The 13,597-nt window shown below is 40.1% G+C and overlaps 1 protein-coding gene across 11 annotated transcripts in view; it reads left to right on the top strand.

Moving 5' to 3' along the window:
- Positions 1-13,597, top strand: part of DNAH6 (dynein axonemal heavy chain 6) — a 352,679-nt gene that overhangs the window by 179,033 nt on the left and 160,049 nt on the right. For all 11 annotated transcript variants that reach the window (XM_074397642.1, XM_039462280.2, XM_074397653.1 and 8 more), the window contains 2 exons: positions 255-403; positions 1,771-1,878. In XM_074397642.1, coding sequence (XP_074253743.1) covers positions 255-403; positions 1,771-1,878 — 257 coding nt within the window. The remainder of the gene's footprint in view (positions 1-254; positions 404-1,770; positions 1,879-13,597) is intronic.

Raw genomic sequence — 13,597 nt, 5'->3', positions numbered from 1 at the left:
CAAAGCTACATCTTCGTCTGTAGAAGGAAAACAGAATCAGTGCCTAAGTATACCCCATAGAATATTCTGTCTTCTAGTTTCCTGTGCACAGAAAGCCTTTTTCCCTTCACAAATCTTTATGTTTCTTTATTAAATGACATAACAACTTGGGAAGGTGTAATGCTTAAAGCCAATTTTGAATTTGTTGGTATCATGTAGATACATTGATATCAATTCAATATAATAAGCATTGCATGATTTTTTTTCTATTCTAGGTAATTCTATATTCAGAAGGATTTGAATCCAGTAAAACATTAGCAAGAAAAATGACTCAGATGTATAAGCTTTGCAGTGAGCAGCTGTCTCAGCAAGATCACTATGACTTTGGCATGAGAGCGGTGAAGTCTGTCCTGGTCATGGCTGGGTAAGAAACCAAAGTAGTCAAGAGTGAAATCCCAAACCATGGGATCAAACACATTAAATCGGTAACTCAGGAAAGGCTCTCAGAGAGATGCCTGACACACAGCAAGTGATTAATAAATGTTGGCTGCTGCTTTTGTCATCATTTTACCTTGACACTCCCATGACGAAGTGACACAGGTTCTCTCTCCTCATCCAATGACAGTTCACTACAACTCCTCACATGGTTATCCTCGACAGAAACTGATCCCCAACTAGGCTTTGGATAACATTCACGTCCCCTGAACTCAAATTCAGACATTAGGTTTTTGTGTACAAAAGCCTTTACCACCGTAAGTTGGTATGACTAGACTTAAAAGTCACACTGTCTGTTATGCATATGCCACAAGGCCAGTCATATATGTTGTCTGAGAAAGCCTCAGGAGTGTAAAGAAACTTCATCATTTCAATTCAGTTCAGCTTATGTCTTAGATTTCACCTTTGTCTTTGTAATGGAGTCCAAGACTAAGCTTCTTTCTAGTGTCTAGTAAATAGTCTTTCCTCTTTCAGGCCCCAACTTTTCTCTTTATAACTTCTTCAAACTACTATATCTGGAATCCCCCAACTTGTTCAGAGCCTCTGAGATGACCTATTTTCTCTCTAGTCCTTCCTCTCAGGCCCTGACTCATTGGCTCAGATTCTGCACATCCAGAAACCCTCTGCCTGGCTCCTGTATCACTGGGTTCTGCACAAATCTCCCTGCAGTTTCCTACTCTGTGTTCTTTTAACCTCTCAGATGTAATAGATCCCCTCTTTACAGGATGGCTATTTAAGAACTGGGAATACTAAGAAGTTTGGATAACACTTTCACTGAAGGAGCACAACTACAGTCCAGTGGGTCATAGAGACAGATCAGTGTGCAGTCATGTAGGCTGCAACGCAGGGAGGGCAACAACAGGGCCGCACCCACCCGAGGTTCACTGAGAAGAATAGAGGACAGGAGCTTTCTAGAGAAGGGAGTCACTAGGCTGGGTTTTGAGGGGGAAATAAGAGCAGGCAAAGAACAAGGCGAGATATTCTGGGCAGAGAAAAGAAAATCACAGGAATAGGAATCATCATGGTGTATTCAGGGAGCTATACATTCAGGTGGAATGAAATTGGGATTGGGGAGTGTGTTGAGATGTCCTTCTCGTTCTCCTTAAGGCTGCGTAGCCATTGCAGGCTTTGTCGGTGTGCTGTGATGGAGATGAACGCTGAGCACACAAGGGAAAATGATCCTCTCCTTCTAGCAGGAATCCTCAGAGGAAGGGCTCTGCCCTCCCCAGAGGTTTAGAAAATCACATTCAACCTTATGTTCTCGTGATATTATCTGAAATATTCCTTTGAATTTAGATCTTTAAAAAGAGAACACCCAAACCTAAATGAAGATGTGGTGTTGATAAGAGCTTTACGAGACTCCAATTTGCCAAAATTTCTCACAGATGATGCTCTTCTGTTCAGGTAAGTTTCTGGACATTACCAAGTAAAGCATGGCTATCATGTAGAAGCAAATGGTAGTCTTATCTTCAATTATTTCTTTCTCCAACAAGCTAAAAACTTTCTCATCTTTTCTGGAGAAACTTATTTTGCAGTTTAAGAAATACTCTTAAAGATACTAAAGTTTGGGCATAATTTCAGTCATTTCTGTTTTTTAATCAAAATATTAATCACTGGACTATGTGCTATACAAATTAGCATTTGGCCATAAGTTCCTGATGTAAGAGAAGTTTCCGACTCAAAAAAGTCAGACCTGTGTCTTAACATAAATATAATTGCTTTTATCCATTTTGTTGTTTGTTATTTAATTTTACATTTCTCCAAGTTATACATGTATATAGTACATGTAAAAAGAAAATAGTTTCATAAATTGGTCTCATGGAAAGCAACAGTCCCCAGCCTTTCACCAACTCCCACTTTCCAAAACCAATCATTTTCCAACTCTTTTATTTAATTATTTTGCTATCCCCCTCCAAACTTCTTAACACCACATTTATGCCATTTATTTGTTTATTTATTCATTCATTCATTCATTTATTTTACTTATTTCAGTAGTTGCCCTAGATTTTGCAAGACACACTACAACTAATCTTAGCCCACTTTCAATTAACACTATACCATTTCATGGGAAATGTGAGTACCTTGTAATAACAATCCATTCCTCCCTTCTATTCTAATTCCTCCCTTTCATCCCTTGTGACATTGCTGTCATTCATTTTACTTACACATGAGCATACAAAAGCATATATATTATATACACATAGGCATACATAATTAAATACATTGTTGATATTACTATTTTGAACAAACTGTTATCTGTTAGATCAATTAAGAATAATAAAAAGGTTTTTTTGTTTGTTTGGTTTTTTGCTTTGTTTTTTTTTTGAGACGGAATCTCCCTCTGTTGCCCAGGCTGGAGTGCAGTGGCATATCTCCGCTCACTGCAACCTCCACCTCCCTGGTTCAAGCAATTCCCCTGCCTCAGCCTCCTCAGTAGCTGGGATTTCAAGCACATGCCACTATGCCCAGCTAATTTTTGTGTGTATGTGTATTTTTAGTAGAGACGGGTTTTTACCATACTGGCCAAACTGGTCTTGAACTCCTGACCTCAGGCAATCTGCCCCCGTCGGCCTCCCAAAGTGCTGGGATTACAGGTGTAAGCCACCACACCCAGCCAAGAAAAATGAAAGTTTTTATTTTACCTTCAATCATTCCTTCTTCCGTGCTCTTTTTTTAGGTAGATGAGAGTTTCTGACCTATGTTATTTTTCTTCTCTCTAAATAACTTCTTTTAATATTTCTTACAAGGCAAGACTACTGGCAACAAATTTTCTCGATATTTATTTGTCTGAGAAAGTCTTTATTTCTCCTTCACTTTTGCAGGATAATTTCACAGACTACAGAATTCTAGGTTGATGGGGGTTTTCTCATATGTTTCACTCCATTCTCCTCTTGCTTGCGTAGTTTTCTGAGAAGTCAAGTGTAATTCTTATCTTTGCTTCTCTATAAAGTGGGTTTTTTCCTTCTGGCTTCTTTCTATATTTTTCTTTAACTTTCTGTGGTTTTAAAATGACATGCCTCAGTATAATTTTTTGATATTTATCCTGCTTCATGTTTTCTGAGTTTCTTAGCTCTAAGGTTTGGTATGTGACATTAATTTGGGGAAATCCTGTCATTATTCTTTCAAATATTTCTTCTGGGACACAGGGAGGGGAGCATCACACACTGGAGTCGGTTGTGGGGGGCTAGGGGAGGGTCAGTGGCGGGTAGGGAGTTGAGGAGGGATAACATGGGGAGAAATGCCAGATATAGGTGACAGGGATGGAGGTAGCAAACCACATTGCCATATATGTACCTATACAACAGTCCTGCATGTTCTGCACATGTACCCCGGTACCTAAAGTGCAATTAAATATATATATACAAATATTTCTTCTGTTCCTTTCTCCCTCTCTTACCTTCTGGTATTCCCATTGCACACATGGTACTCCTTTTGTAGCTGTGCCATGGTTCTTGGGTATTATGTTGCTTTTCCAGTCTTTATTCTCTTTTCAGTTTCAGAGGTTTCTATTGAGATACGCTCAAGCTCAGAGCTACTTTCCTCAGCTGTGTCCAATCTACTAGTAAGTCTATCAAAGGCATTCTTCATCTCTGTTATAGTGTGCTGATTTTTTACAGTGCATTTCTTTTGCTTCTTTCTTTGGCTTTCCATATCTCTGCTTACATTGCACAGCTGTTTGTGTATGCTGTTCATTTTATCCATTAGAGCCTTTGACATATTAATCATTGTTGTTCTAAATCCTCGTCCAATGCTTTCAATATCCCTCCCATGTCTGGTTGTACTGCTTGCTCTGTCTCTTCAGATTGTATTTTTTGCCTTTTAGTGTGCCTCACAATTTTTTCTTGATAGCTGGACATAATGCAGTGGTTAAAAGGAACTAGGACAAAGGTAAATTGGCCCTAAGTAATGTTGTGGTATGGTGCAGCAGGAGGGAAAATGCTCTATTGACCTAGGATTAGGACTGCATCTTTTAATGAGCCTATGCCTTTGAACTTAAGCTTTGTAAGTGTTTCTCAGTTTTTTCTCCCCGTGTTAGGTGATACAGGGTGGCAGAGTGCCCTAGAGTTGGGTTTTTCCTTCTCCCTGTGAAAGGCCAGAGTGAGCTGGAGTTGATATTTCCCTTCCCCCAGGTCTATTAGGCTCTGACTAACAGCAGGTTAGGCTCTGGTTAACTCTCCTGGCTTCTTCTTAGGAAGAGCAGAGTGCTCCTGCCTATTTCAGAATGGTTTCTTTTCCCGTCCCCTGCCAGAAGCGTGAGGGGATTTCTTTCTTTCTTTTTTTTTCAAATGTGATTTTTTCTTTTCATTTCCAACTTTTTAGTTCAGGGATACGTGTACAGGATATGCAGGTTTGTTACATAGGTAAACGTGTGCCATGGTGGGTTGCTGCACAGATCATCACATCACCCAGGTATTCAGCCCAGCATCCACTAGCTATTCTTCCTGACCCTCTCTCTCCTCCCACTCTCCACCCTCCAACAGGCTCTTGTGTGTGGTTCCCCACCGTATGTCCATGTGTTCTCATCATTTAGTTCCCACTTATAAGTGAGAGCATACAGTATTTGGTTTTCTGTTCCTGCATTAGTTTGCTAAGGAAAATTGCCTCCAGCTCCATCCACGTTTCTGCAAAGCTTATAATCTCATACCTTTTTTATGGCTGCATACTATTCCATGATGCATATGTATCACTTTTTTTTGTTTGAGACAGATTCTCGCTCTGGCACCAGGCTGGAGTGCAGTGGCGTGACCTCAGCTCACCGTGACCTCTGCCTCCCAGCTTCATGCAATTCTCCTGCCTCAGCCTCCCAAGTAGCTGGGACTACAGGTGCATGCCACCACACCCAGCTAATTTTTTTTTTTTACTTTATTTTTAGTAGAGATAGGGTTTCACCGTGTTGGCCAGGATGGTCTTCATCTCTTGATCTTGTGATCCACCCACCTCAGCCTCCCAAAGTGCTGGGATTACAGGCATGAGCCACTGCGACCAGATTGTACCACATTTTCTTTATCCAGTCTACCATTGGTGGGCTTTTAGGTGGGTTACATGTCTTTGCTATTTTTAATAATGCTGCAATGAACATACATATGTATGTGTCTTTATAATAGAATGACTTCTATTTCTTTAGGTATATACCCAGTAATGGAATTGCTGTGTCAAATGGTAGTTCTGTTTTTAGCTCTTTAGGGAATCACCAAACTGCTTTCCACAATGGTTGAACTAATTCACACTTCCACCAACAATGTAAAAGCATTCCTTTTTTCTCCACAACCTTGCCAGCATCTGTAGTTTTTGTTTTTTGTTTTTCGGTTTTTTGTTGTTTTTTTGGGTTTGTTTTTTTTTTTTTTTTTGACTTTTTAATAATAGCCATTCTAGGATGGGTACAGTGACTCACACCTGTAATCCCAGCACTTTGGGAGGCCGAGGCAGGTGGATCATTTGAGGTGATCCAGCCTGAGACCAGTCCAACCAATATGATAAAACCCCATCTCTACTAAAAATACAAAATTAGCCAGGCGTGCTGGTGCATGCCTATAATCCCAACAACTTAGGAGGCTGAGGCAGGAGAATCTCTTTAACCCGGGAGGCAGAGGTGACAGTAAGCAGAAATCATGCCATTGCACTCCAACCTGGACAACAAGAGTGAAACTCCATCTCAAAAAAATAATAATAACAGTAATGATAGTAATAATAGCCATTCTAAATGGTATGAGATAGTTTCACATTGTGGTTTTGATTTGCATTTCTCTATTAATCAGTAATGTTTAGCTTTTTTTCATGTGTTTTTTGGCTGCATCTATGTCTTCTTTTGAGAAGTGTCTGTTCATGTACGTTGTCCACTGTTTAATGGGCCTGTTTGTTTTTTCCTGTAAGTTTAAGTTCCTTATAGATGCTGGATATTAGAACTTTGCAAGATGCATAGATTGCAAAAATTTTCGCATGATGGGATTTCTCTTAGATATTTACTCCAAGAACCTGATTGAGCTCCTAGACGTAAAACTCACAAAACATGTGCCCCTCCACCCCGTGACTGGATGCCTCTGGAGTTTTTAACTCTCAGACATCTCCACATCTAGCCTCAAGTAATTTATCAATTATAGTTCACATTTTCCTACCCAGACATGGGCTTTCATACTAGTTTGCTGTGATCCTATGTATGTGAATGTCTGTGTCTCTAATGTTGAGGGCAGAGGTATCTACAGGCATACCTCATTTTATTTCACTTATTTTACTGCACTTCCCAGTTATCGTGTATTTTACAAATTGAAGGTTTGTAAACCTTCCTCAAGCAAGTTTATCGGCACAGTTTTTCCAACAACTTGTGTTCACTGTGTGTATGTGTGGCACATCTTAGTAATTCTCACAATATTTCAAACATTTTTATTGTTATATCTGTTGGATCTGTGATCAGTGATCTTTGATGTTGCTATGCAGTTGTTCTGGGAGCACCACAAACGGCACCCACACATGACAGCAAACTTAATTGATAAATGTGTGTGCTCTGTCTGCTCCACCGACAGCCATTCTCCCATCTCTCTCCTCTTTGGGCCTCCCTCTTCTCTGAGACAATAATATTGAAATTAGGCCAACTAATGACCCTACAATGGCCTCTAGTGTTCAAGTGAAAGGGAGAGTCACACATCTTTCACTTTAAATCAAAAGCTAGAAACAATTAGCTTAGTGAGGAAGGCATGTCAAAAGCCAGGACAGGCTGAAAGCTAGGCCTTTTGTGCCAAACAGCCTAATTGTGAATGCAAAGGATAAGACATTGAAAGAAATTAGAAGTGCTATATCATTGAATACATGAATGATAAGAAAGAGAAAGTAACCTTATTGCTGATATGGAGAAAGTTTTAGTGGTCTGAATAAAAGATTAAAGCAGCCACAGCATTCTATTAAGCCAATGGCTAATCCAGATCAAGGCCGTAACTCTCTTCGATTCTATAAAGGATGAGAGCCTGATGAGAAAGCTGTAGAAGAAAAGTTCAAAGCTAGCAGAGATGTGACTGAATTGCTGCAATCTCATAATAAAACCTGCATGGATGAGGAGTTGCTTCTTATAGATTAGCAAAGAAAGTCGGTCTGTTTGTTTGTTTGTTTGTTTGTTTGTTTTCAGATGGAGTTTTGCTCTGTCACCAAGGCTAGAGTAGAGTGACACAAACTTGGCTCACTACAACCTCTGCCTCCTAGGTGCAAGCAATTCTCCTGCCTCAGCCTCCCAAGTAGCTGGGATTACAGATGATACCATCACCCCTGGCTAATTTTATATTTTTGGCAAAGACAGAGTTTCACCATGCTGGCAAGATTGGTCTTGAACTCCTGGCCTCAAGTGATTAGCCTGCCTCAGCTTTCCAAAGTGCTAGGATTACAGATGTGAGTCACTGTGCCCAGCCAAAAGTAGTTTCTTGAGGTGGGATCTACTCCTGGTGAAGTAGCTAGCTTCAAACTTCTTTTCCTAGCTAGCTTCATGAAGTTTCCTTCATGAAGTTGAAGCAAAGAAGCTATTTTCATAGCATAAGATACAAGGTAAAGTAGCAAATGCTGATGTCGAGGCTGTAGTAAGTTATCCAGATCTAGCTAAGAACATTGATGAAGGAGGCTACACTAAGCAACAGATTTTTAATGTAGATAAAACACCCTTCTATTAGAAGATGATGCCATATAGGACTCTCATAGTGAAAAAGGAGAAATCAATGCCTGCTTTCAAAGCTGTAAAGGCCAGGCTGACTGTAGTCAGGAGCTAAAGCAACTGGTGATTTTAAGTTAAAGCCAGTGCTCATTTACCACTCTAAAAACCCTAGGACCCTTAAGAATTACACTCAGTCTACTCTACCTGTGCTCTAAAAATGAAACAACAAAGCCTAGATGACAGCACCTCTGTTTAGAGCAGGCGTCCCCAAACTACGGCCACGGGCCGCATGCGGCCCCCTGAGGCCATTTATCCAGCCCCCCGCCGCACTTCAGGAAGAGGCACCTCTTTCATTGGTGGTCAGTGAGAGGAGCACAGTATGTGGCGGCCCTCCAATGGTCTGAGGGACAGTGAACTGGCCCCCTGTGTAAAAAGTTTGGGGACGCCTGGTTTAGAGCATGGTTTACTGAATATTTTAACCCTTTTCCCATTTGCCCCAAGAGTACTCACCGGCAGCGCTTGCAGCTGCAGAATTTAACCCGAGATAACTTTGCCATGAAGTATCTAACTTTTACTATTATTTTCACATTGCTCTAGTATGTTGACTTTGGAAACAAAAGGCATCATCATTCTATAGCATTCTTTTTTAGTAGTGGTATTTCCACTTGCAAAACATAGTAATTCTTTCTTTTTTTTTTTTTTTTTTTTTTCTTGAGAGAGAGTTTCGCTCTTGTTACCCAGGCTGGAGTGCAATGGCGCGATCTCGGCTTACCGCGACCTCCGCCTCCTGGGTTCAGGCAATTCTCCCGCCTCAGCCTCCTGAGTAGCTGGGATTACAGGCATGCGCCACCACACCCAGCTGATATTTTGTATTTTTAGTAGAGATGGGATTTCACCTTGTTGACCAGGATGGTCTCGATCTCTTGACCTTGTGATCCACCCGCCTCGGCCTCCCAAAGTGCTGGGATTACAGGCTTGAGCCACCGCGCCCGGCCTTAAAACATAGTAATTCTTGATCACTGAAAATATCAAATCCTAGAAAGCATAACATTTCTATGCTTGATGTTGCCATCTTTTTCATAATTGCTGGCCAAAGTTTCATCTGATTGATCTGATTTTTCCAAAATAAATGACTCTGATGATCTGGATGATTCTAATGTTAGATCTGTTTAGAAATAACTCTTAGGCCGGGTGCGGTGGCTCAAGCCTGTAATCCCAGTACTTTGGGAGGCCGAGGCGGGTGGATCACGAGGTCAAGAGATCGAGACCATCCTGGTCAACATGGTGAAACCCCGTCTCTACTAAAAATACAAAAAATTAGCTGGGCATGGTGGCATGTGCCTGTAATCCCAGCTACTCAGGAGGCTGAGGCAGGAGAATTGCCTGAACCCAGGAGGCGGAGGTTGCGGTGAGCCGAGATCGCGCCATTGCACTCCAGCCTGGGTAACAAGAGCGAAAACTCCGTCTCAAAAAAAAAAAAAAAAAAAAAAAGAAATAACTCTTAAGAACAGGTTTGTATTTTATTTTCACACTGAAAAGCAGTCAAATTTGCTTCTGCCTCAAAGAGTGTGTTTATGTACAATTAAATGAGTACTGGCAGCAAGCTGCCCTTTTTTGTTCTGAATGAGAAAAGGGTTAAACCCACCACTGAGAGTTATTGCTCAGAAAAAAAAAAGACACTTTCAAAATGTCACTGCTCATTGGCAATGCACCTGGTCACTCAAGACCTCTAAGAGATGTACAAGATGATGAATGTTGTTTTCATGGCTGCCAACACAACATCCATTCTGTAGCCCATGGATCAAGGAGTACTTTTAACTTTTAAGTCTTATGACTTAAGAAATATATTTTGTGATGCTATATCTGCCATAGATAGTGATTTCTCTAATGAATCCAGGCAAAGTTAATTTAAAAACCTTCTGAAAAGGATTCATCATTCTAGATATCATTAAGAACATTTATTATTCATCGTAACACAGCACGTCAACGTTAACAAGAGTTTAGAAACAGTTGATTCCAACCCTTACGGATGATTTTGAGGGATTCAAGACCTCAGTTGAGGAAGTAACTGTAAATTTGGTGGAAATGGCAAGAGGACTAGAATTAGGAGTGGAACCTGAAGATGTGACTGAATGGCTGTAGTCTCATGATCAAACTTAAATGGATGAGGAGTTGCTTCTTATAGGTTAGCAAAGAAAATAGTTTCCTGAGATGAGATCTCTTCCTAGTGAAGATGCTGTAAATGGTGTTAAAATGACAACAAAAGACAGACTATTACATAAATATAGTTGATAAAGCAGTGGAAGGTTTTGAGAGAACTGACTTCAATTTTGAAAGTTCTGCTGTGGGTAAAATGCTATCAAACAGCATCACATGCTACTTTTCATGAAAGGAAGAGTCAATGAATGTGGCAAACATTATTGTTGTCTTATTTTAAGAAATTGCCACAGTCACTGCAACCTTCAGCAACTACCACCCTGCTCAGTCAGTAGCTATCAACATTAAGGTAATACCCTCTGCCAACAAAGATTATGACTTGCCAAAGGCACAGATGGTCATTTGCCTTTTTTAGCAATAAAGTGTTTTTAAATAAAGGTATATACACCTTTTAGGCATAATGCTATTGTATGCTTAAATGACTACAGTATAGCATAAAGCTAAATTTTATATGCAGTGGGAAACAAAAAAATTTATATGAGTTGCTTTATTGCTGTATTCACTTTATTGTAGTGGTCTGAAACTCAACCCCCAACAGCTCTGAAGGATGTATATATATATATATATATATATATATATATATATATATATATATGATTAAGTTTCACAATAAATGGTAATACCATGTTTATAATAGGAACTCATACTTTTGTTTATCATGTTCTTCCTTTCTGATGCTCCAAGTTTGCTGCTTTCATCATTTTCTTTTTGCTTAGAGAACTTCCCTTTAGCCATTCTTCATGGCAGATCTGCTAGCTACAAATTTGTTCGCTTTTCATTTATCTGAGAATGTCTTGATTTCCCTTCATTACAGAGGGATATTTTCCCTGGGAATGGGATTCTGGAGTGACAGTTCTTCCAGTACTTGAAAGCTGTTGTACCACTTCCCATATATATGCAACCATAAAAAGGAATGAGATCATGTTCTTTGCAGGGGCATAGATGAAGCTGGAAGCCATTATTCTCAGGAAACTAATGCAGGAAGAGAAAACCAAACACCGCATGTTCTCGCTTGTAAGTGGGAGCTGAAAAATGAGAACACATGGACACAGGGAGAAGAGCAGGGCCCGGAGCCTGTCGGAGGTGGGGGATATGGAGTAGTGATCCTGCCTATGGGTGGGGCAGGGAAAAGGAGAGAATAGGGAAAATAGCTAATGCATGCTGGGCTTAATACCTCGGTGATGGGTTAATAGGTGCAGCAAACCACCATGGCACATGTTTACCTATGTGACAAAACTGCACATGTACCCCAGAACTGAAAATAAAACATTTTTTTAAAAAGGTGTTGTACCACTTCCTGTCACCTTGCATGAATTCTGCTGTCATTTTATGTGTTTTTTCCCTATTGGTAAGGTCTCTTTTTTTTTCTTCTGGCTTCTGCTAAGATTTTTTTTCTTTGTCTTCCGTTTTTAGAAGTTTGACTATGTGGTATCTTCACGTGGATTTCTTTGGGTTTATCATGTTTGAGATTTGATCAACTTCTTAAATCTGTAGGTTCATGCTTTTTGGCAAATGCCTGACATTTTCAGTCATTATTTCTCTGAATATTTCTTCAGTTCTTTCATCTTTCCCCGTCATTTGAGACTCCAATGACACAAATGTTAGATTTTTTGTTATACTTCCATAGGTCCCCAAGGGCTGCTCATTTCTTTTTTCAGACAGTTTTCTCTATCTTGTTCAGATTGGATAACTTCTATTATTCTGTCTTGCAGTTTACCAATTCTTTTTTCTATCCCTTCCATTTTGCTCTTGAAACCATCTATTGATTTGGTTTTTTATTATATTTTTTCAGTTCTAAAATTTCAAATAGGCCCTTTGTATATTCTTTTTTTTCTTTTTTCTTTTTTTTTTTTTTTTTTGGCTGAGATGTCCTTATATTCTTTTGTTTCTAATGTGTTCATAATGGGTCCTTAAAACATTTTTACAATGTATGTTTTAAGATAATGATCTCACTTGTGTGTAGTCACATGTACCTATAGTTCTGGCTAGTCAGAAGGCTGAGGCAGGAAGATTGTTTGAGCCCAGAAGTTCAAGGCCAGCCTGGCCAGTATAGTGAGACTCTATCCCTTAAGAAATAAAACAAATTTGTCAGACAGTTTTAACATCTCTCTCATCTCAGTGTTAACATTTGTTGATTTTCTCTCTTAGTTTACTTTGAGATTTTTCTGGCTTTTGATATGGTGAATTATTTTTATTGAAGCCTACTTATCTAAGGTATTATGTCAGGAGCCTCTAGATCTTATTTAAATTTGCTTTAGCTGGCTTTTCCTGATGCCACACCAGCAAGAGAAATTAGAAATGCAACTTTGTTACTGCCAGGTGGGGATAGAATTCAACCTCTGTTGATATCTGTTGGGAGCAGTCATTTCTGCTGTGTAGGGGTGGGAGTTCCAGCTCCCCTGGTAGTCGTCCTGTGATAATGTCCTGGATAGTAGAAGCGCCTTATTACTGCTCACCACATGACCCCACTGATGCCACAGGGGAAGACAGCTTTATTACACCTGGACAGTGGTAAAAGTCCTGACTCTCCCCTGAGCCTCCTCTGATGCCACCCATCAGAGAGAGGGAGGGGTGCTCCATTATTCCTGGGTGGGGCTGGAAGTCCGAGCTTCCCATAGGGTCTCCATTAATACCAAAGGGGGCATCATTACCTCCCAGTGAGGATGAAAGTGCCGTATCCCTATTTGGCTTTCTCTAACACCATGAGAAAATGAGGAGAGGAATTTGGAGAAACTTGTTACACCCTAGCTAGAGCGGAAGTCAGGGCTCCGCACTCAGTCTCTGCTAGTGTGGGTGGGAATACATACCTCAGGATTTTTCTGTGATGTTTGGTTAGAGTACAGCAGTTACTGCCTCAAAGTTTTCTGTCTTGTTGGGCTGCCCCTTTCCTGGTCCTTTGAATAAAGACAGTAAGCTTTTCCTGGGGCTTTAAAAAAAAAAAAAAAATCTGTGCCCGTTGGCATTTCTGGATTGCCAGGATATAAAAGACAAAAGGACACAAGGGACTTATCACCACGTTATTGCTAGCATCTTAAGGTACCTAGCCAGTCTGCTTTCTCTCTACCTTGGAGAGACTTCTTATATTTATTTTACTTACACATAATTTACAGGGGTTTCAGTTGTACTTAATGGAAGGAATAGGGAAAAGTAAGTCTGTTCTGTCTTCCTGGAGAAAGAAGTTGGTTGGCACTTTCATGTATTGCTTTTAATACATTTGTATGTCAACAGCTGTTGCTTTTTCAATTAGTAATATATCATGAGCATCTTTTTATCATGTTA

This window comes from Saimiri boliviensis, chromosome 1, assembly GCF_048565385.1.
Source record: "Saimiri boliviensis isolate mSaiBol1 chromosome 1, mSaiBol1.pri, whole genome shotgun sequence".
Classification (NCBI taxonomy): domain Eukaryota; kingdom Metazoa; phylum Chordata; class Mammalia; order Primates; family Cebidae; genus Saimiri; species Saimiri boliviensis.
This window is presented reverse-complemented; position numbering and strand designations above follow the sequence as displayed.